Source organism: Falco cherrug, chromosome 5 (assembly GCF_023634085.1).
Source record: "Falco cherrug isolate bFalChe1 chromosome 5, bFalChe1.pri, whole genome shotgun sequence".
Classification (NCBI taxonomy): domain Eukaryota; kingdom Metazoa; phylum Chordata; class Aves; order Falconiformes; family Falconidae; genus Falco; species Falco cherrug.
In genome coordinates this window covers 32,522,069-32,546,828 of record NC_073701.1, presented here as the reverse complement: position 1 = coordinate 32,546,828, position 24,760 = coordinate 32,522,069, and the positions used below count along the sequence as shown (strand labels likewise).

Below are 24,760 nucleotides of genomic sequence, written 5' to 3'. Positions count from 1 at the left end.
CACCTCCATTCATGCTTCTAGCAATCCTGCTAGATCAATAGCTAGTAAGTTGTCTGTGTACTTTAATGATAGAAAAATCTGTCTTCCTGGTTTTATATTGATTTTTAATTGACCTTTAATAATAAGGATAGAAAGTGGCACATGTGCAGGAGAAACTAGGACACTTTTTGGAAAAAGTTTGTGACTCCAGCTGACTGTTCTGCATAATATATAACATTGCCACCTTAAAATACTTATTTTGATTTGCTTAAAATAGAGAAAACCAAAAAGGCATAAGAACTAGAGATGGAACAACCAATTAAAGGTGGGATTTTCAAAATTTTTCACAAAATGGATTATGTTTTCAGAATGTTTTTTCCCCTGAAACCACTTTTTCTTGTATAGTATTGTGGGGTAACTTTGTAAAGATACCTCAGAGAACTGATACTGAGGCAATATTGATAATCCATTTTGTTTGTCTTATAGTTCAGAAATCCACCAAAGAGCAGTATTATGAGGTACTCAGTAGATCTTGGATTTGCAATTGTTTATAGTCTGACCTGATAATATTAATTCCAACACAGAAGTAAGACTACCAAAGGGTGGTGGGATTTGGGTTTTTTTTTAGTAGAGGGGAGGGTTTTTGGAGTTTTTAAAATACATTTGTATGTTTTCTGTTTTTTTTTTTTTTAAATACATTTATATGTTTTCTGCCAGATTATGGAATAAATTGTCCAGGACAATGTTATTAATAAACTTATTAGTAATCCAGGAATGACCTTATAGGTTGGAACACTGGTGAAACTAGCAAGACCTTTTTGCTACTTTTTAATTAGCATGGTTTTGTACATAGGCAAGTACTGTGATTACTGTCAGACGTGTTAGAAAAGGATGTGCCACCTCCCTCAGTGGTAAGGACAAAGTTACCATAGGTCCCTAATAAACAGTTTCCTAATGCAGCACTGGGAAGATTTGACGTTGACTTGAGAAACAGTGTTGTTATTTCTAGGAAACTGAGCAGTGGCTGTCATTGGAACAGGGTGCCCGGAGAAGTTGTGGATGCACCACCCCTGGAAGTGGTCAAGACTAAGTTGGATGGGACTTTGAGCAACCTGGTCTAGTGGAAGGTGTCCCTGCCCATGGCAGGGGGGTTGGAACAAGGTGATCTTTAATGTCCTTTCCAATCCAACCCATTCTATGATTCTACAATTCTATGAATGCAAGAATTTTGAACAAAGGAACCGTACTTCTGTACTAGGAAAGTGTACCAGAAAAAAATAATTTGTCACAGCTTTTGTGAACCTGTGTCATGTGATTATGCCCCACTGCGCAGCAGTTCATGGTCTTGCTTTGCAGTGAAAGACACTGCTGCAAGCTTGTGTGAGGACACCCTTCTCTACTCCCATGTTATCACCATCTAATTTTCTCATACACTTTGAATTTACCTTTGCATTCCCTTCTCGTGTGACCTGATTTAGTCAATCTCATGTGTCAATGTTTGGATTAAGTTAGAGGCTTGTGTGCAACGGGAAGCAAGTTTTGTCAGGAGGCCTATTATTTTATTAGACCAGCTGATCTAGTTGAAAAACTTTTGGACTCACAAATCCAGTATATCCTAGGGGGTGTGTATGTAAAAAGAGTGTTGTTCTGTTAGGAGGACAGACCTGCTTCTCCTTGGCTGGGATTGCTCTGTCTTGTTCACTCTGCAGGAGGTAGGACAGCTGGTAAAATAAACCAGCCAAGACGTGGATGTGAGGAAAGCACAGAGTAATGCAGCAGAACCATTCAGTCTCAGCACCAGCCAAGGCCTGCCAAAGTGCTATCCAAGTAATCAGAAACCTGTGCCTGCTTCTACACTGACTGCTTTGTGCAGTAAAATCATTGGCTAAACCTCTCTTGACTATCTACCCTTTTCCCAGTTTCATTGAGGGAAGTGACGGATACAGATTTTTTGCAGCTCGTGGTATGCATCATTTATGATCATGTTTGCATCACAAATGTCGTTGACAGGTCCCTGTGACAAAGGCAAGAAGATGCTGAAGACATGGTATTCTTTCCTGCTATGTTGGCTGTCCTTGCGGCTTGAGGCTAATCCTGGTCTTAAAGTGAGGATTACTAAGAAGGGGCTGGACTATGGTATGTCTGACATTGCCAGAAGTTAATTTATGATAAACACTCTATGCACAGAATATAGTTCCTTAATAAAGGTGCAATGTAGAAACAAGCTCCGTAAATACTGAAATAGAATTAATTCCTGTTGTCACCTCACACCATGAACACTCTTTGTCTCTTCTTTCACTTACTTACTTTTTTTGCAGCCCAGGTGTGAATTTATCCTTGCACTGGTGATTGCATTCTCCCACAGTCCAACAGTGTTTCTACTACATTCCTCATATTGGTCTGCTTTCTTAGAACCAGAATAAGATGGTCATATAATTGCTTCTTTTTTAAAAGTGTCAACAACCTGATTGAAAATGCAATATTTAACTGAAGATAATAAGACATAACTGGGAGAAAAGCTTACAGTTTTGGAACAGCCACATAGCTGGCACACCTTTCCTCTCATACCTCCATTTGGCTTGGGATAGCATCTGCATGTGCCATTCTTTCAAAAAAATCTAGTAACTGTCTGCCATAATTCTGCCCCTTAACAGCATATCAGCAATTTCCACAATATGTTTTCCCTGCTCTTTATTAATGTTAACTTCCACTGTCTCTTACCTAAGACTTACTCTATGGGTGTGGAGGGCATGCAGTATAATTTCAATTGTTTGCAGAATTAATATTAATAATAAAGTTTAACAAGGCACAAATTCAACAAAGGCTGGGTCATGCTAAGGATTAATTGTCATTTATGTACAGAACATGCTGACAGGTAAACAATGGACTTGTGAGATGAAAAGTAGAAGCTCAGGGTTTATGCCTTCGAGATAAAGGAAGGATCAGGTCCACTTATTTCTGTGTATGAGCATTGTTTTAAAGGCTTTTGAGCGGTTGCAAAGTGCAGGGCAAACATCGGTCACGCGAAACAGAACTGAGCTCCATATCTTTCTATGACACACAGGAGAAATTGCTCCGTAGGGATCTCTCATGCCTTTAGAAATGAGTATTCAGCCCGGTATTTCTCACATGAGCCCAGCAGGTTTTGTGACATTCAGCATGGTCTCTGAATGCTGAACAGACTAAGTTTGCACACCCCTGCATTAGCAATAAGAACAGACATTAACGGTGTGCCTCCAAAGGTATTTCTCATATTTGAAGAGCATGGTGCCTGTCATGTCTTTTCCCTTGATATGAGATTTGGGGTCTGAGGCAATAGATCCTGCCCGCATGCTCATTGCCTGTTGCAAGAACCCTGAGAGAACCACCTGGCATCACTGGCTGCCTTCACTGACAGCCGTAAGAGAGCTGTAAGTTATTTTAGTCAGGGCCCACATTTTGCTTTGGAGGCAGGAATTCCCAAGGAATCATAACTTACCTCTCCTTCATAAAAGATGCCTTTTATAAAAAGGTATTCCCATGCTGAGTTATAATTTATTTCAATTCTTTGTGCTTTTAATATACTGAGGCCTGTGGGGGTGGGGCGGAAGCAGATATTTTGAATTCAGCAACTGTGAAGCCAAAAGCTAAAGAAACTCATGCTAACAATATCTGAAAGCTGTACATCATTTGGTATTGAAGTTTTAGCAGTGTCTTCATCACAGATGAGCAAAAAGAAGGAAGACACAAGGAATTTGGGATTTAAAGATGTTCTGTTTGTTGATGGTAGGGTCTGTGTGTTTTACCAATGCACAAGTAGCATTGAAGCATTCAAGAAAGGGATTCCATAATGCAAGGAGAGAAGGTAAGGAAATAAGTCCGAGATCTGCAGCATTCTGTAATGGGTAAGGTGCAGTGCCAAAATGTACATACTCTGAAAGAAATGGGAAGAAAACATTTAAAAGGATTGTCATTAAACCTCAAACAACTTCCTGTACCCAAGCAACAATCCAGATAGTTTGGTATTTTATATAGCAGCACAAGATAGATACATCACACTTCTGTAAGTAAACACTACATATAGAAGTCACCTTGCTATTTCTTAACTGGCTTTTTCATCCAACAGGTATGAGACACTCAGAGATAAAGACAATGGCCAAGTGTTTCCTAAGGCTATCCACATTGTGAGTGAAGTGAAGGAAATATAACAGTTTCAGAAACCTGACAGGAGTTCTAGAATATAGAATACAACTCAGGGAGGAGATGATCCTAAGAGATTGTCTTGATCTTGGGTTAAATGATTTGTGTGTGAAGCTAATAGAAGCTATAAATGGCTGTATAAGTAGTTGGAAGGAGGTCTAGGTAAGGATCATAGAATCAGAGTGTTCAAGAACTGTGTTAAAAGTGTTTATTAAATTATTTGGCAGTATATTTGGACCTTTGGGTGCCTGAATCCAATCTGCAAGGTATGTGCTTTTCTCTGTCCCCTTGTAGGCAGGAAGATTGGGATGGAGTTCCTGAAGCAAGCGGTATTGAAAGAGACTTTTCCAAGCTTCAGTGGGCAGGAGAGTTTCTTGGTTGTTAAGGTGAACTATGTCATTTCAAGGTAAGTAAAGGAAATAAATTTCTAAGTTTTAGGACAAAACAGATTATTATTACCACATAGTAATATGCAGCCATTTTTTTGTTCACTATAGAACTTCAGTGGTTCATCCAACTCTGCTCTCACTGCCTAAACACTGATTTGTTTTGTAAGTACTTCCTTCTACTGCACTCAGAGATGAGCTTTAGAAAGCTGCTGAAGAAGCACCTTGGCTGTTTTTTCATTTGGTTGGTATCAGAGTTTGGGCCAAAACAGATGAAAGCACGGCTATGATACAGCAGAGGAGATGGATAGGAAAGAGAGCAGAATCAGTGTTACTAACAGAGTGCTACTATGAAGGACCCGTAGCAGTGAAAATAATTTGTTTGTTTGATGAGGAAAGGCCAACAAAGAGATAAGATGAAGATGTGTGCAGGGGGACAGTGTATCTGGGCTGACATGGTGGGAAGATGACTTTTACAGCATCTTTTTGGATGGATTTACAATGGTAAATCAGCATTTTGATTGGATAGGGCTCAACACCTGTTTCCTGCTGAGGAAAATAATTGTATCAGGAGCACCCAGTATTTCTACTTTTTTCAAAAAACAGTTTTATAGAGTTTCCTAAAATTTCTGCAAGTAAGGTGACTAATACAAAATGGTTTTCTACAGCCTTCAATCCCATCTTCCAATAAGCTATAAACAAAATCAGAAACTTCTGGTCTTTTAATACTACTATCAAGGTAACCTCTGCTGCTCAGTATCATTTTACTTCCTTTTCCTTAGAAATTACCGAGAGCAAGAAATACCAATCTGGGAGGCTTCATGTACTTTCTGCTGGATAGGGTTTGCATCCTTTATCTATACCTAATATACCATTCTTGCACTCTTAATCCCTGCATATCTGAGAGAGCTGTGTTTGGACAGGGTGGAGAAGAAGAGACTATGGTGGAGAAGTGCATGTGTCTTACTGAACATCTTCCACTGCCTGCTGGGTGGTGATTATAGAGAATATGGAGCCAGATTCTTTCTGGAGGTACATAGTGAAAGGGTGATGGGCAGCAGACATAAATTATGTCAAGAAAAGTTATGATTAGATGTTAGGAAAAAATGCTAGGGAGCACCAGAACACAGGTCCAGAGCGGTTGGGGAATCTCCATTCTTGGAGGTGTTCAAGACTTGAGTGGGCAGGGCCCCTGAGCTGGCTTAGCTTTGAGTAGGAGGTTGAACCAGAAAATCTCCTGAGGTCCTATTCCAACCTAAATTATTATATGATCTTGAAACCTCCAATTCATTCTCCTAACCATAGTTCTTGAAATATGCCATCTTCTCAATGGATAATCTGATTTTAGCCCACTGCAAACAAGATTGCTAAAGGCAGCCTTACCGCTGCCCAAGATGTTACGGAAAAATAATGGTCATTTTAACTAAAAGTAGCCACCGGTGCCTTCTGCCTTGGGGAAAATAGATTAAAGGCAATTGTTTCAGAGATGTCTGCCAGATATCAGGAAACAATGAGGAATGTATACTACATGATAAGATTACAACTGATATCTTCACAATGTTCAGCTCAATTCAACAAACCCATTTGAAAGACAATATCTTTGAGTATCAGAAATATTTGTTTTGGCAGGGAAATCTTCAAGTAAGATTTTGTTTAGAAAAATGAATCCTCTCCAGAGCCCTTTGCTGAGGCAGGGGAGCAGAATGGGGAAAGAGAAGCTTTGATGTTCTTCACCAAATGCTAGCATTCAGACAACCTGAATTTATTTACAGATGTAGCATCTGGGTTTAACAGACTTATTTTCCCCTAGCAAGCACATTTCACTTTTAAGGATTTTTTTTAATCCCAAGGGGAGGTTTTAGTTATGGCCAGACATCCTTTTTCGCCTGGCCTGATATCAAGGATTTTTTTTCCAAGGATGCTGCTAAGTGTAATGGTACAAGTGTCTGTCTTTTCTAAAATTAATAGGGGTCAGTCATTTCTGATAAATTCTTCTACCGAAGCATAGACTTTGCCTTTTTTGTAGCAGAAGGGTTTTCAGTGATCAGAAGTTCTTCTTACTCTTTCAACATGCAGTCTAATATCTCTCTTTCTGTATTTTGTAGGCTCAGAATTAATGCTGTAGATTTCCCAGAAACTTCTGCTTCCTTTATTCCTGGCATTGGCATTCATCTGTCAGTGGCACATGCCTCTGCTACGATCAGTGCAGACTGGAGAATGAATGCATGGCTGCTGTAAGTATTGTACAGAGAGGTACAAGTGGGAGAGGAGCAGTTCTGGGAGAAGTATTACAAATGGAATTAAGAAATGTGCTTGGTAATTATTACTTTTCAGGTCAGATATGATTTATCATTTAAGAACTAATTGAATCAACTTCTTAAGAAGGAAACATCCCCTGCCAACTAATGTTTTTTTGTGGGTTTTTTTTTTTAATTCTACGCCACAGGTTGTCTCTTTGGGAAGTATAAGGTCAGACACCTGTTAGCATGCTCAGTTTTTCCAGACTGTGTATTACATTATATTACATGAATATTCAGGACCACAGAGTTTGCATGGTCCCATTTGTTACTTTCTTTGTACAGTATAACTGGAAAGCTGATTCTATAGCTAATTATCTATTTGCTGGTAGAGTGTACCTTCACTTGCAGAGTGCTGCTATTAAAAGAAGGGCACTGTCACAATGCCAAATTTTCAGAACTTTGGAAACTCCAGAATTTGGGTCGCTATGGAAAACTGACTTAGGTTCATGAACAGTATGAGACTGTCTTTAATGACATGGTTGCATACTGATTTTCCCACTTTTTTATCTCAGTATTTTTGCTACAGAATTTTAATACAATATTTTAGATTTTCTTGAGGGTGAGGGGAGGGCTAAAACTTCTGGGATATCAGAAAAGTTTGCAAGGTGCTAATCTCTGCAATTTGGGTTAATGGTTAACTGATAACAGCAGTAGGCGTTGGTCTGTTTGTGAGCCAGATAGCACAGCAAGATGGATCACCAGGCTGCAAGTTTCACAGCATGTCATGATTTCAAAGGAGCACGGACATGCAGTTCTGCATTCATTCTCAGTACTGGTGTCAGGAAACTGCTGTCACTGTGCCTCCAGCCTGTCTGTTGTTCCTTCTGTCATGCCAAGATTGTGAGGAAAAGGATACTGTGTTCAGCAGGGCAAATCAGCTGTTCCCAAACACGAAGCCACCTTTCCCTCTTGCTGAAGGGTGAGGACCTGGACATAATCTGGAGGCACCCCAGATGTATAAAACTCCAAAGACTTCACAGGCAGCAAGGGAGGTGGGGGGCTGGTATGCAGGATTTGGCGAAGCAGATTGTGGTGGAGGTGGCCAAAGCCAGCTTTGGTGGAGCTAGACGATGAAGCATTTTTCTTGCTTTTTTGACGGTCAGAAGGAACAATCTGTTCTGCTTTGTTGAATATGATGTTTTGTGAATGGTGTAGGTTTAGACAGATACTGAATATGCCCTGCTCTTCATCCTCTCCATTCCCTAGTCCTACATGTTGCTTTCAGCATAGTAGACTAAAAAGGGGCCAGCTGAAAATGAGCTTCCCAAGGGAGGCCACTGACAACCCACCCCTCCTAAGCTGTTCCCAGGGTAAAGATGCGTCTTGCCATGGCTTTTTAGTTGCAATAGTGTTATCCCTGTACTTCCAGCTCTCACTGTAACCCTCCTCTCCACTGTGTCCCAGAGTGCTCTGCCAGTCTGAAAATCTCCTGGCCAGTCCTTTGCTCCTGGAGGCCTGGAGCTGAGACTCTACCTTATTGAATCAGGATTCCTCCAGAAGAAGAGCAGATATGAGGATGCAGGAACAGAGCACCCTAAGTAGCTGGGCCTCTCCCCATCTCCCAAGTAGCTCAAAAAGGGAGGAGGAGGACTCAGATCCTTTTGTGATGGTCCCTGTCACTGTAAAATGGGTAAACCGAAGTTGGAGGGATCCTTGAAAGTCAGTTTGTCCAGCCTCCTGCTCAAAGCAGAGCAGTCACCAGACTACATCAGGTCAGCTGTCTAGTGGTGTTTAGCCAAGGATGATGATGCCACAACCTCTCCAAATAACCTGTCCCAGTGCTGCACAATGCTCCTTGGGAAAATGTTTTTCCTAATGGCTTGTGGGATGGTGGTTTGGTTAGGGACTGGAAAATGAGGAATTTAAGAGTGGTGCTTTGTCCAGATAGCCACTTAGTGCCCATGTATGGACTGAAAGGTGAGGTTTAAAGTGGTAGTGGTGGTAGGAGGGACTTTGTGACTGGCGGTACTACTCACTGTCAGGGATAGTCTATTGCTTGGGGCTGGGGTAAGATTAATTTTTTGGGATTACAACTTCTTTCCCCAGGATTTTTGCTTAGCCTGAAAAATAAAGAGAAAAGCAGAGATATTCACGGATTGAACTTCATATTGGGCTGGGCTCGTTCTCTGTAGGATGGTGCAGCCACTGTAGTAATGCCTGGAAAAGAAAACTGAGTAATCAGGATGAAGGGGTGAAAAGTGATGCTTTTGGTGCTAGATCTGTTGTGGTAGATGAGGTTTTTATAAGGCTATTCTAACAGCTCTCTGTATCCCGCTTGGTTGGTCTACAGCTTCTACAATTCCTAACTGTAGTCCTAATACCTATATTTGCTGGAATTAAGTATAAGGATATTTTTGTTGGGGTCTTAGTAGGGATTTTTACAGAAAGGAGAATTAATGGTTTGGGGAATGTTGCGTTAAAGGGGAATGGAGTAATTTAGCAGGAAAAACAAAGAATGGAGGAATGTATACATTTAAAGGGGTTATTGAAAATTGTTACAGGAAAGAAGAAAGTGAAATAATTGCAAAGTTGAGAACAACTTAGTTATGTATTTATTAACTAACTGGCTTCTGCTGCTGCAGTTCCAGAGGCCTTCAGGGTGATCTGTCTCGAAGGCTTGTATTGCTGTGAAATTGTGACATTTTTGCAAACTTGTCAGATCCTGCACAACACTGGAAAATGTGTGTCCTGGAAATTTATGCATATAATCTGTTTTTGAATACCATAAATGTCCCTAATTATTTTATTCCCTAGAAAACCCATTCTTCATTCTAGATGATAGAAGAAAGAAGTCCTTTCAGACCTGATTTACAGGTAGTTTCTTAAATTGTTCCTATAAAGTAAATGTTTCCTTGACTGAGTTTGTTTTTTTGTCTGAGCAGCAAAGATGAAGGAAGAGTTACTGTGTCCATCTCAGGACTGTTTATTGCGGTTATCTTCAAAGTGTCATGGGATAGCACAGGCCGCTTGTCTGTATTGCTACACAATTGCCAACTGACCATTAATAGTGTAAAAGTCAAGTTAAATGGAGGATCTAGGTATGTACAGGAGTTTTTCTAATCACTCTATGGGGAGTAGCAGGGTTTGTAGCATAAGGGTCACTTTTCAAATTTTTATTTTTAGGGATCCAGTAACAGGATACAATTAACTATTGAAGGCTAGGAAAATGGATTTTTAAAGGTTTGGTTTCAAAACTGGGCTCCTTTCCTGGGTGTGTGAAGTGCTGTTAATCTATGCTTCTTAGTGCATGTGCCAGCAAATGAGCTGACTAGACATACTGCATATGAAAAAATTGCCATTTGAGCATATTAAACAGTACAAGATTGCAAATGGAGGTTTGCAGATATGAAGGTGGTCTAGACTGATTATGCCTTTTGACAAGCTGACCTACAATTTAAGAATAAAGTTTCAAAAGAGAATATGAAACAATGCTTGTAGTTCTGATTTTGTTCTTCTAGACATTTTTTGTCTTAGACAAAATGTGGCTAGTCGAGCATTGTTTATCAACATATTAACATGAACATTCAAAGCTTTGCAGATTGCCTTCTAAACAGCTTTTATGAGACTGAGAACTCCTAGTATTTGTCTGAGACTCATAAATTGATAAAGAGTCAAATGTTCAGTCTACTGATATTGCTGTAATTGCTTCTTAGTAATATAAATTACATTGATGTCCCACTCTACCAGATTTTATGTTTCAAAGATTTCAATCTGTAGTAAAAAGTCATTGTGTTAATTTCCTTTCCTCCAGCTGGATCTACAGCCTTCTGTCTGATTATCTTGAGAACCCAATTCACACCAAATTGGATAAAAATGTAAGTTTGCAAAGACGCTTTCAGCTAGTGAAGGGAAGAGTGGAAGTACAGGACTTAGATTACTGACTTGTCTCTCTTTTCATATAGCTATGCCTAAATATCAAAGACAGAATCCAAATGATGGATACACAGCTTAGAAAGCATAAGGGTGAGTTATTTATAACAGCTTTTTGTTAAGTCATTTTCATAGAACACATTTCCTGTGTTCATGGTGAAAAAATGTGAAGGAACAAAACCACAGCCATTGTTCTGTACTTTATCTATTCCGTAATCCACCCTAGAAATCTCTTGCATGCATCTTATGTAAAATACTCAGATTTCTTCTTTGCCCATAGCAAGTCACCTGTAATCTTTCAGTCTGTTGTAGCTGACCTGTGCTATTTCCTTAGAATTTTGAGACTAATATTTTCATTTTGATCTTTTGTGCTTTTGGTGTTGTGGACATAAGAAAAACTTGGTTTAGCAATAATCTGCTAAAGACCTAGCAAACATCCCATCCTGCACTGTGGTCCTGAAACTTGAGTCCAGTGAGATAACAAGATGCTGCAGGAAGACAGTGTCACACTAAGCGTGTTTCTTTTCACACCAGTAGCAATTCCTGTGTTACTCTTGCAGAGACATGAAGACACTAGACATCTGTGTCCAAAAAGCATATAAATATAAGATTTTCACTACTATAATCAATCCCACAGCTTTTTTTTTTTCTTTTCTTTTTGTTGTTGTTATTGGTGGGTTTTTTTTCCCAAGATTAAGAATATTTGTAGGTTTTGTCGATTCAAATTCATTTAATTCCACTAAGTACTATGATTTAGGTCAGAGAGTTTGTTCCCACTATTCACTTTGCATTGTGGATGTTTCTGTTATCTGCTCTGCTATTTAGAAGCAGAGTAAGTAGACACTTGTTTTTCCTGAATTGGCCTATACCTGCCATGTTCCAAGCAGTGGCAAATATTACTGAAAATCATGGTTATCAAGACTATTTTTTTATGCAGCGCATACCTAAACACAGCAGGCTCAAGGGAACTCCTATCTGTGCTGTCATATTGAGGAGTTCATAATCTCTGTGTGAATTCACCATTTCTCTTTAACTCATCGGATTTTTATACACTATGAACAGACCCTGCAGTCCAATCAAAAATAACAGTCAGACTGGAGCTGCATGTGAGTGGCTTTCAGAAAAAGTCATCAATCATATTGTTTGACAAAGGGCCCTCTATTGTGAACAAGCATCCCTTGTCTTCAACACTGATATGTGTAAAAATGTCCTAATGGCGTCTTCCAAAGTAATTAGTAGTATTTACCAGTATTTTACTAATTGTGTAGGGCAATTTAGTTCTCTTGTGCAAACACATAACAAAAAAGGGGACATTGCCCTAGATACTCCTTTCACGGCATGGGGGAGATTTCTGAGGAGTGTATTGAGTTGTGAACAACAGGAGAACAAGGCCTAAACCAGGAGGAAGTGGTGACTTTTCTAGAGGGAATGCTTTCACTTTTTCCCTTATAGCAAGTTTTTTTTAATTTTCTTCTTCCTTATCCTACCATTCTTCTTCTTCAGATTCATAATTTCTATAATGCCTTTGCCTTTGCCTAAACAATAACTGTTTGTGATGTGGTTTTGTAATAACAGCTGTTTTGTTTTTGTCCATCATTCTAGTCTTAAGCCAGATTGATGCCTTTGCACAAATAGACTATTCCTTAGTCAGTTCTCCAGCAGTCTTCAAATCACACATTAACTTGGATTTGAAGGTAATTTGTCTTTAATATCAGTGTGCTTTCTAAGACTTTTCTGATTGTCTGTTGTGTTGATTCATTTTCTTTCACTACAGTCTTACTCAGCCTCTCCTATATTTAATTAGAAAAGCAATAAGACATTTGGATGTTCTGGTCAAGATCTATTTTAGAAACCAGATATGGTTGTTTATCTAATAAATTAACTGCATTTGTTAATTAACCAAAGCTATTGTTTATAGTTCTGTTATTTCAGAACTGAAACTCTTCAGAGGTGCTGTTTATACAGCATAAAAGTATTCTTTAGATACACAGCTTTTCCACTGCTGCTTGGTGTTCACCCGCTACCAGTGATACATAATTTGTGATGACTACTAATGTCATTGTAATCCAAAGGATTTGTTTTGAGATGAGTCAACATCTTGTATATGTACAGATCACACACACACAAAAAAAAAAGACTTCTCACAGACAGTCCTGGAGCAGCACACAGCAGTTCCTTTCTTATCTATTTTTCACCTTTGTTGGCAAGATATATCTCAGCAATGCCCAGCTTTTACAGCAGCTTCAACAGTCCTTGTAATTCAGAGCATCCCCATGGCTCTCACAACCGACTTCAGTTAAGAAAGATGTGCTAGAGCTATGGTTGAAACTCTCCCTCTTGGTTATTTTGTTCAAGCAACTTTTACCACCCACAAAAAACACTCCACAAGCAAGGTATACATAGCTTGAAACTACTGAGCAATTATTTATCAGCTACTACAGCTAACTAGAACTTACAGGCTAAGCTTAAACATGTTGACACCCTGATGTGATACTGGATGAGTTGTTGTAAGTCAGTTATTAACCAGTTAAGGAAGTTACTGGTCTTTACTGCTGCCTGGAACAGGCTGATTCTTGATGGTTATGAGTTGCCAGCTTCCAACTCTCCCTTTTTTCTTAGGATTTTATACCTTTCTATGTCAATATTTTTACCGTTGAATCTTTCAGCTACTAACCATTACAGTAATTACACTACTTACTGTCTGGTCTTACTTTTCTTGTGTTAAATGGCCTGAGCTCACATACCTTCTCACATTTTAAGCATTATTTTCCTAGTATAACTGAACCAAGATCACACACATGTGCAGCACACAAACTAGGTCTTGGAGGACGAGAAGCTGGACCAGGGCTAAGAGTTAGGTGGTATTAAAAGACTCCTTTGTGTTCCTGTCCTAAGCAACTTCCAGTGCTTTTTGGGTCTGCCTGAAGATTTTTTTGAAATGTCACCCTCAGAATTAAATTAACAAATGTGTCTTTGCCACAAGAGAAATTAAACTGTGGTCCAGAGGATTTTTTTTTTGTGTCTCATAGCTGTAGTTCAGAACACTCACTTGAATGCTCAAATTCACACTTTGAAAGGATGGAGGCCAGATTTTCTCTGTGATTTCTGTATTTTACAAAAGAGCCTGAATTTGCTGATTTTTAGGGCATATCACAAACTTACTTGCTTACTTCAGGTTTTCTTTAATGTTAACCTTTTCTTCCAATTAGGAAACATTCTTTCTGTTCAACCACTGCTAATGCATTCTGACAGACACAAATGTTTACAACTAAAAATACTTGATGGCTTTTTGCAGGGCACAGTCTATCCAGTAGGAAGTCACATGGACCCTCCCTTTGTGCCAGCTCCATTTGCTCTCCCAAACCAGGATGATTCCATGGTATACGTTGGAGTCTCTAATTATTTTCTTCAGTCTGCTTCACTGGCTTACTACAGAGCAGGAGCCTTTAACATCACCATCTCTGAAGAGGTAAGTTTAATTTGTATCTAATAGAATTACAAATATCAGCAGCATGGATAGTCAGCAAAGGAGACTAACAGATTACTTTTGCCATTTCACACAGAGCTGGGTCACACTTCTACCACTTGTAGGAGGGATACATGATATTCATTGTGTATGTTATGATTTAAAATAGTCAAAGTCTCCCTCATGCCTAAGTCTGAACTTCTTGGAAGCTCTGGTCAAGGAATGACAGGCATAAACATCACAGAGTTGGTGTTAGGGGAGTTGCAGGAAGAACAAAAAAAAAAAATCTTTTTCTCTGCATGGATTCCACATAGAAAAGGAAAGGTGAGACAGGAAGAAGTGTACTGAAGCCACAGTCTGCTGCATAGAAGCCCACAACAAATGTATTGCCTACGTTGAGAGCTAGAATAAACCCTCAGACTTAACAGAACAGCAGAGTGAGGCAAGGAGCAGGTAGAAGGAAACTGAGCTTTGAGCTGTGGGTGAAGAACATACAAGACTTCTCTCAGAAATGGTGTTTCCACGCTGGCATTAATAGTCAGTTTCCAGTAAGTTTTGCCAACTGAAATAGTGCTAGGAGGGTCTTTGTAAAAATTGGTGATACAAACAGCACTGACAAACATAGTCACATTGGTCAGCAGCAAAAGGGAGAGTGAGATTTTTGAGTCCTGCCTCTGATAGTTCAGTATATTTCATCTAAGAAAGTCCCAAAGGCAGGAAGTAAGCAGGACACCTCTTTCTTTCACAGAAAATGCTTGTTCAGTGGCACACGTTTCTGAACCATGCCCGTGAGAAATCTGTCTCCTTCTGTCCCACAGAGTACCGTGGGTTCCGTAGGAATCGTTCTGGGGCAAGGAAATATTAAATCAAAACATGGATTATCTAAAACTAAAGTAAACAGAATATGTTTTTTTCCCCCAAGGAAAACCTCATTTTCAAGATGATATAATCTAATTTATTTTATTTGTTTACAGCTTGCTACTACTTTTAACCTAAATACTGCCTTATTCAAAGATTTTGTTCCTGAGGTGAGTACTTTTACTTGTACAGACCTATTAAGGAAGAGCAGTAGCTAATGTTTCTTATGGATATTATCTGTGTACTAGATCATTTGCAAAAGTTTGGAGGAGACAAGGAAACTGAGCTGGTTTATGATTAGTGCAAGATTCAAATATACATCTACCCCATCATAACTCTATGTTCTTCCTAACTATATCACATTACTCTGTAGTCATTCTCTACCACACTACGTGCTGGATTTGCTCTGAGTCTCTGAAACAGTTCTAAAAACTAAGTGGTAGACTTCTGTAAGACCAGTCTCCTCTTGTTCTTCTTCAAGGTAATGGTATCTTTACTGTTGATAGCCTGGCTTCTTTGTGCAAAGGTATCAAATTTATGACTACTGGAGATTATATACAATGGGAAGTAACAGCCATGAGTAGCCAAGTCTATAAATGGGATGCAAGAAATTAAGATACTATGAGATGCTATAAAAATCCCTAACATGACAACATTTACTATAAAATTACTGAATTCAGAAACTGTGGCATTGTAAACTAAAGTTTTGTCCTCTAGAAGTTTCTCTGTTTTTCAAAAGAGTGTCTGCTCTGGAAGACTGCCTGTTTTTCAAATTCTTTATATTGTCAGGGTCATTAAATTATTTTTTCTAGAATCACTCATTTCCCTCATTTCTTTAACATTCAGTGCTAATCCTCTCTTCTTGAAATATATTTTTCAGGAACAACTTTTAAATTATTTATATATGTTCAATATCAGTGGGTCTAAAACTTCATAATGTGTTTTATGGTCTCTGAAACTCTGAGTGTATGCAATACTAATTTTGTCATTTCAGTTACTGTAATTAAAATTAACTATTTTAAATATAGATTAATTAATGAGAGGTTTGGTATATAGCACCTGATTACAATGCAGCCACAGAAGCTGTAGCTTAAAAAAAGCTTAGCTCTGCATTCAGCATTTTTTCCCTCTTCAAAATTCCACAGATGGCTCTGAGTTTCGTAACAGCGTGCCCGGTGCTGCTGAAGCTGATGGCTACATCACCACCTGTGGTCAGTTTGAATACAGACAGATGCACGCTACAGGTCACTGGCTGTGTAGAAGTATTTGCTGTTCTGCCAAATTCAACCACCCAGCACATCTTTACAGGGAATCTAGTAAGTAACATGAGCTAGAAGGTAACATTCAGTGCTGGGGCTGAACAAATCACACAGGGATCTTCCAGATCCTTTGAAAACCATAGAGAACATCATAAAATAGCATATACTGGTCTGCAACAAATATGCACACTGGTCTTTTGCATTTCACAGGGAGGAAACGTGCACCATATAGTGTAGAATTCAATAGTCAGGTGCAGAGAACTGCTTACAAAAGCCATTTTTTCCATGTGGGAGGTTGAATGATTATTCAAGAATAAATTGTAACATATAAAAATCTGATTATCTGATGCCCAGTGTTCCTAACTTGTTTGCTGTAAAACAGTTCGGTGTATTCTCAGACATCTTTTCATTAGGTTGAAAGTGAGCCAATTGTGTCAGCCATGCAAGGACTTAAATGATCCTAATGATAAGGAAGCCATCAAGGCAGTATTATCACTTCACTCACGCAATCTCAGTTGCTGGCAGAAAGCGATAAATTCACAAATTATTTCACTATCTACATATATTGACCAAATACAAGGTTTATACATTGTGTTTCCAGTCACAAAAGCTATTGTGTTTGTGCCTGTAGCTAAGGCAGTATCTATCTGTGCATAGTCACAGAAGATTGTTTTGTTTTTTCCTTGCAGACAGCCAGTACCAGAGCCAATCTGACAATAACCAAACAGAAGTTGATTATCTCATTACTTCTGAAGAGGTAACCAAGGAAAATTCAGTAAGCCACACTAATGATCCCAACATTAGGACACAGCAGAACTTCACTGTGTCAGCCTGACAGTGCTTGTTTCACCATGAGAAAATTAGTTACCTTCGTCCTCACAGGGGCTCTAAGATACTTCTGACAAGTTGGTCTTTCAGATGAAATATAATAATATTGTGGAACAACCATGTCTTTTGTACAACATGATACTACCCCTTCCTATAGGTTAAATACCGTTCCAGATGACAATGTTCAATTTATTTGTTATCTTAAAGGCGTTTGTTTCAGTCTGTGCTGATGTTGGAGGATGAAGTCCAGCAGTTTATTTGAAACCCTCTAAATGTTGCTGCCATGCCATGGCTGAGCATCATAAACAGGATTGCAAAAGTGCAAACACGGTACTGGATCACTGTAACTAGCTCTCTGTACGCCCATGAGGAAGGGAAAAGTGAGACTACAGAGCACATAGTGCAACAGCAGACACCACACCATCAAAAAATGAGACTAGAAAGGTGCCTGTAGTTTGAAGTAAAGCTCAGAACCTGTTTGATTTTGCTTAGATCTAGCTGGTTTTGTTCTTTCCTACAGTTATGGGTGTTCTCAGCTGTCTTAAATTTTATTCACACTTCAAACTGGGCTGGGTATACAAGCACTTTCTCCCTAAATACACCAGGTGGGTAGAAGCACAGACTTACAGGCAAGTAGCCCACATCAGTGTTTCATCTTGTTAGCGCTATATGCCAAGTTGGGACAGAATTCCTGAATATATGATATTTTTTAACATATTAGATTTTTGTTAAAGAAAAACATGAGCAGCTTTTTCTTAGTTTTGGTCACTGGACCTTTTTAAAGGAAAATAGGACTTAAGGGTGATCAGAGCCCATCAGTATAATTTTAAGAAGTAACGGTGCCAGTCTTTTAGAGATTTTGACACAAGAATGTGTTCTTCTGTTCTTCAAAATATTGTTTTTTCCCCCAGGATTATATTTACTGTGATCTGAGAATGCTTTACAGGTATCAGTGGAAAAATTTAAGAAATCATAATGGTTAAGAATGGATATGAGTTTATTCAAATCATAATGAACATTTGAAGAATGTGTCGTTCAGCCATTGCAGGAAATGGCAATTCCAGAAAAATGTGGTTTCCTAAGTCTTATTATGGTCACAGCCAAGGACTACCCCTGACTGTAAAAGATTACTATCAGAAAGATCCCAGTGACTCTAGAGCTCATTTGCAGCTGTGCCAGTTTTGATTAAACGCTGTTGGGAATCAAAGAGTCTTTGGCAAAGTTAAATGTGTGAATCGGCATGAAATCATTGTGAAATCCCACAAACGAACCTTCAAGCAGTGTGCATAACTTGTGCCTTCACCCTTTCTAGTGAATCCTCTTCTTTTCCTCAGGCTCCATTTCTCCCTGCTGCACTCCACTCTTGGCTTCTCTGAGGTAAGTTGATGGTTTCAGTGCCTAGAAAAGGTAGCTGAGCCCTTCAAGAGATGGAAGAAATTAATCTGAATTTGTTGATGGACAATTCTTGATCTGTTTTGGGGATATCATCTGCCACTGCTTTTTCTGCTTTGAAATAGTATATTCCCTGCTTTTCTTTTTCTTTCCAGTAAGCGGAAATACCTCTTGGAAGGTTGGGGTTTTTTTCTCATCACAGGCTCCAAATATTATGGAGTTATTATTGTGTAACATTAATTGAAACAAAGAGAAATGCCTGCCTGGGTCTGCCTGACCTAGCAAGCTGTCATAGTTGATTCTGCTCACTTCTGCATCCAGCAGCACAAAGGCAGGCATGGGGCTAGCACCTCTTCTAGCCGTTTCTCACATTCTAGCCTGAATTCACAGCTGGATGGAGTAGGCGTAGCAGCTGGAGTGAATACAGTCAGGCTTAAGCTCAGTTTCAGGAATTACCTTGAATCATTTCAACCAAATATCATAAAAAAAGAAATGCCATGCCACTGCTTAGATCATTCAGTGTAGACTGAGAAATGGTCAGTGCGACTCTGCAGCAGCTCAGCCCAACCTCCATCTTTTAGGTGAAGGGGAAAAGACACTAATCACAGTAGCATAAAACGGAATACCAGGACAGAGCAGTTCTCACCACCCACGGAACAGTTCACCTCTGAGAACTGAGTCCTGGCAGCTAAAGTGAAGTTGAACAGATTTCATTCCTAAAGTTAAGGTTCAACCCAGATACTTAACATACAGAAAAAAATAAAATAGACTTCAAATTCACTTACTGCAAGAAAAATAGACACCTCTTTGCCATGTATGTTTTACATTGTTCAGCTGCAACTTAAGCCAAAAAGTATCTTTTTTACCTGAGATTTTCTCTGCCAAGCTCTGATCTGATCTTTTTGCATGTCACTCTAGTTCTAGCCCTCCATCTCCACTGTCAAGCTGCAATTCCATAAGCGTCAGGCAACAGTCACCAAATGTGTTTTCCCCCTCACAGCAGATGTCACTGGTGGAGAATTTTCTGTCTTACACTTTACGGAGTGCAGTGATCCCAGTAATCAATGGTAAGGATTGTGACCAGTTCTTGAGCACAGCTGGTGGAAAGCAAGACTGAAACAGTAAAAGGGAGTGGCCAGCTTTAAATGCTGTGTTATGGGAGGGTTTCTGTCCGTTTGGCTGCACCTGGACAGATCTACTCTACACTGGATTTCAGTCCTGGTCTCTCGGTCACCTGGATCAGGGTCTGGGACAGAGCAAGTCTTGGCTGCTTTCCAAACACTGGGTTTGGGTTTCATTTTCACTGGATGCAGCGTGGCAGCAGAGCCTTGGTCTTGTCCCAACACAGTCAAGCCATGATTGGAGGATGGCCCAAACTGGGGAAGCGCCAAGGCACACTTGCAGGTCGTGGCTTTGGGGGTAACATCTCTGCCTTTATCACCTCCCTCTGCTTTTGTGCTTCACCTGCTGCCACAGGCAGGACGAAGTAGAAAATCAGCTCAGTGGGGTGCAGAGACCGAGGGATGAGGAAGAAAGAGGTGAAGGTGGAAAGAAGCAGGTGGAAAAGTACAAAAGATGCCTGTGAAGTAAAGAGAGGTGAGGAGACTGCTGAGGAAGGAAGGGAGCTGTTGATGAGGAGAAAGGAAAGAGACTGAAAGGGAGGGTTGCAAAAGTCAGATGTTTGGAAAAGCAGATATGAATAGAGCTGGGCTTGATCCATGGAAGTAGGGATAGATGAGAATAAGGGGACCGATGGGATTAGAGGATCAGGTAGAGAAGAAAATGAAAGGAAGATGGAGAATAAGTCAGAGTGGGAAACAGCAGGAACCAGATCTTGTGAGGCAGATATCTGGAGAGGAGCAAAGGCAGTCATATCCCAGCGTCAGACAGCTGAGGGATTGTAAGAGGTTTGTATGCAACTTTTTCACAGGACTTTTTGCTTTTTAGCACATATGAATAATAGCTTCCTTGAGAAGCGCAAGGACAGCTGATTAAAGGGAAATTGCAAAACAAATTGAGTTCCTTGAGAAAGATGCTTCTGAAGTGCATTTTATTATTACATTAATATGTATTTATATTTATCCTTTCCAAAGATAAACTAGGAAAAGGATTTCCTCTTCTTAACTTGGCCCACACTACCCTTACTGGACCTGTAATAAAAATGTATGAGGTGAGGAGCCCTATTTCTTGTTGAATAATATTGCTTCTTTTTCAGGCCTGAGCATTTCTGTGTGTTCCTGTGCTGGGTAGATCCACATGTTGCTAATAGCAAAGCTTTAACTATACTCTAGCTATAAAATCCAAACTGGATCAGAAATGAGCTCTCCAGCCCCCCAGCCCTAGCAGTTGTAGGTTGTAAAGGGCCCACTGGCCTGTTGGAGTATGCCAGCATGGGGACACCACAAGGACAGCTCTGCTGTCCCCAGCAGGGCTTAGGAGCGTTGAGTGCATGAGTCCTCACTACTCTGACCATTCTCTAAGGCAGCTCATAGGCAACTTGAGTGTCTCCATGGTAAGTGTTACTCAGCCTGAAAGTAGTATATTGTTCTTCTGGGTGGGTTGTATTAACTTAGATCAGAGCCTATTCCTACCCTAAAGTTAACTGAAGTTCAGGAGGCATAAAGTCACTCTTGTCTCCTGCTCTGCTGAGGGGCTTGTCATAGGATCTAGTCCCAGAGTACTGATCCTGAATACGTCCGTCTGAAATTTAAGGTAATTTTACATGTTATTCTGTCCTCAGGGTCATCTGGTGATTTCCACTGATGTTCACTACAAACATGAGGAAGAGGGAGATGAGGACCTTCACAGTCACTCCTAATATCCCTTTACTTTTAAGCAATAATAAGAGAGAAATGTAGTCTTCTTTCTGTTGGCTTGTAGGGAGTGGATGCTATAACATTAGAAGCATGGCTTTTCATCACTATTTTAAATGCTTTAGTAAAACTTCTTAATTATTTTTCACAAATTGAATCTGTTGGGTTTTAGTACATTGGGTGTAGCTGCTTTAGAAAAATTTGTTGCAGCCTGATGAGAAGTGACTGGTTCTTTTCACTAGTTACAGACACCACATTTTATTAATTTTAGGAACCAGTTCTTGTATTATTCAGTTTATCTCCATTAGTGTTAGCAAAACTAAACTTTGTGTATGGAGTGAGACTTTATTCTTTGTAAGAATGTCGCAATTTGTCCCTTTGTAACTGGATACCAACAGTGGGAATAGATTTATAAAATCTAGTGAATTACCACTGAATTATAGAATCATATAATCTAGCCCAGACCCTGGCTTAAAACAGGACTAATTAGATCAAGTTGCTAAGGGCTATGTACAGTAGAGTCTTGAACCCCCCCAAGGATGGAGGTTCCACAACCTTTCCGGGCAACCTATTCCACTATTTAACTACCTTCAAAGTAAAATTTTTTCCTAATACCTAATCAGTATTTCCCATGTTCCAACTTGTTCTCTTGCCTTTTGTCCTATCACCACACTCTTCCAAGAAGAGCCTGGCTCCATTTTCTTTGTATTCTGTGAACAAAAAGTTGTAGACAACAAAAGGTCTTTCAAGTCCTCTCTTCTCCAAGCTAAACAGGCCTGATCTCTCAGACTCTCCTTGCAGGTCATGTTCTCCAGCCCCTTGGTAGCACTTGCTGGATGTGATCCAGCATGTCAACATCCTTCTTGTACTGGGGAGCCCAGACTGGACACGGTACTCCAAATGGAAGTGTCAAATAGAAGGGAAGGATCATTTACCTGGACCTACAGATTTATGTTCAACTTTTTGTCCACTAGGACTCCCAGATCCTTTTCTGAAGAGCTGCTTTCTAAACAGCCACCAGCCTGTACTGCTGCAGGGAGTTAGTCCATCCCAGATGCAAGACTTCACACTTGCTCTTGTTAACGTCATGTGGTTCCCATCAGCTCACTTCTCCAGCTTGCCCAGGTTTCCCTCAATGGAAGCCCTGCCCTCCAGCATGTGGACTGCTCCCCCCAATTTGGTGTCATTCACAGACTTGCCAGGAGTGCACCCTGTCCTGAGGTGGCATTAAACAGTATTGGTCACAGTACTGATCCCTGTGGGACCTCCACTAGTTACTGGTCAACAGCTGGACTTTGCTGATCACAGCTCTTTCAGTCTGGCAGTCCAGCCAATTTTCCACCCATCTTCTCCAGCCCATGTGTCACCAACTTGGTAATAAGACTAAGAGAAACTCTGTCAAGGGCCTTGCTGAAATCAAGGTATAGAACATCCACTGCCTTCCCCTTGTCCACAGTACCAGTCAGCTCATCACAGAAAGCAATGAGGTTGGTCTGCCCTTGGAAAGCCCATGCTGGCTGCTCTCAGTCACCTTATCCTTCATGTTCTTTAGAAATGGCTTCTAAGACATTTTGCTCCATAACCTTACCAGGGACTGAGGTGAGACTGACTGGATCATCCTCCTTGATCTTCTTGAAGACAGATGTGATGTCTGCCTTTTCCCAGTCATGAGGAACCTCTCTTAAGTGCCATGACTTTTTGGAGGTTGTAGACAGCATCTTCATAATGAGATCAGCCAGGCAGAACCCTCAGCACCTCTATAGATGCATCCTGTCTGGTCCCATGGATTTGCATATGTCCAAGTGGGTGAAGTGATCCTGACTCATGTCTTCCTCTGCTGTGAGTGCTGCCTCACTCCCACAGACTCTGCTAGGAACTCAGCAATCTGGGAGGCCAGAGGACAAGTCTTGCTAGTAAGAATGACCTTTTCGATGTCTCTTGTCACTAGTTCCCCATCCCATTAAGCAATAAGGCCACATTCTCCTTAGCCTTCCTTTTGCTGTTGATGTACTTTGAGAAACCTTTCCTGTTGTTCTCCACCTCCCAAGCTAATTTCAGCTCCAACTGAACTTTGGCTTTCCTGACTTCATTCCTATGCAAGTAATATCTTTGTGTGCCTTCCAAGTAGCTGGTCTCAGTTTCCATCTTCTGTGTGCTTCCTTTTTGTGTTTGAGTTCACTCAGGAATTCTGTGTTCATCCATGCTGGCTTTCTGCCACAGTTCCTGAACTGTCTGAGCATTGCAATGGACCATTCTTATACTCTGAGGCAGCTGCCCTTGAAGACCAGCCAGCTCTTCTAGACCTCTGCTCTCCAGGGCCATTTCCCACAGATCCTGCCAAGCAGGGCCCTGAAATCTGCTCATCTGAAGCCTATGGCTGTAATACTGTTCTTTGTCTTGCTCACTCCTCCCAGGATCTGAAACCCCACAGCCTCTTGCTCACTGCAGCCAAGGCTGCTCTTAGCCTTTACGTCATCCAGCAGTTCTTCATTGTTTGTGAGAAGCTGCAGCTCTTGAAGGTTTCAATCTCCAAATAACTTTGTACCTGTCATATTTGTAAAATGGAGCTGGAAGCTTTCTTTTGTCTAATGTCAGTGTCACCAGTGACATCAACTAGGAGATATTAAAGGTGTACGGAAAGGAAAACTAGTCTACAAATGTCACTCTATAGAAAGAAAGTTCGGTTCCAACTTGGGACAGAAATGTGGCTTGCATCTGACTTTTAGCTGAATCGGTTTATTTATCTAGCTGGCTGCTACATTTTGTTACTAAAAAAAGCATCCTGAAACCAAACAGCAGTAAATCACAGCAGGACTTCCAATGCATTGTATTCTGTGGTAGGTGAAGAGTGACTAGAAAAAGAATGGAAGAAAACCTCAAAGAAATTGAGATTTTTATATTGGTGTCCCTCACTGATAACACTTCAAGCACTTTCTTCTGCCTATTTGGGGGAGAATTCATGAGATATAGGGGGAAAAGAAAACTAAAGCCCTGGTGCCTATCTTTTCTGTCTTCCAATGGGACATGTACTCCAGAACTGACCGAGTGCCACAGCTCAATGGGCCTTTTCAGACCCGAATCATGGCTTAGCACAACACTGCCCCTTAAGGTCTAGTCCTCTGGCTGTTGTTCATAAAGTGATAAAGTAGTAGTTTCTCCAGGGACTAAAGAGGATGCTCTGTACACCACAGTTCCCCTGTACCTTCCTATACTAACCCGCTGGCAGTGTGCCATTTTTGATCTGGTATTGCTTCCCATTTGACAGAACAATGGGAATGACGCATATCCATCAGCGTGCTGCAGACTAGAGTGCTTGGAGAAAGGGGGGAATTGGGGAGGCAGGGAAAAGGGACCGCTGGAGCCAGAGGCAACAACTGGCCTCATGCAAAGCCAAAGTGATCTGCAGAGACGAAACAACAAGTCTCCACTG

At 40.4% G+C, this 24,760-nt stretch overlaps 1 protein-coding gene across 1 annotated transcript; it reads left to right on the top strand.

The window, feature by feature from the left end:
- The first annotated feature begins 1,955 nt into the window (after nucleotides 1-1,955).
- Nucleotides 1,956-21,766, top strand: LOC106631632 (BPI fold-containing family C protein-like). Its single transcript, XM_027816000.2, has 15 exons — nucleotides 1,956-2,115; nucleotides 4,453-4,564; nucleotides 6,650-6,778; nucleotides 9,727-9,882; nucleotides 10,596-10,659; nucleotides 10,747-10,807; nucleotides 12,317-12,408; nucleotides 14,010-14,183; nucleotides 15,155-15,208; nucleotides 16,184-16,354; nucleotides 16,987-17,054; nucleotides 18,460-18,502; nucleotides 19,518-19,584; nucleotides 20,611-20,687; nucleotides 21,258-21,766. Exons 1-15 carry the CDS (start codon nucleotides 1,956-1,958, stop codon nucleotides 21,333-21,335), a joined length of 1,506 nt encoding a protein of 501 aa, XP_027671801.1. The 3' UTR covers nucleotides 21,336-21,766.
- Nucleotides 21,767-24,760: the final 2,994 nt, after the last annotated feature.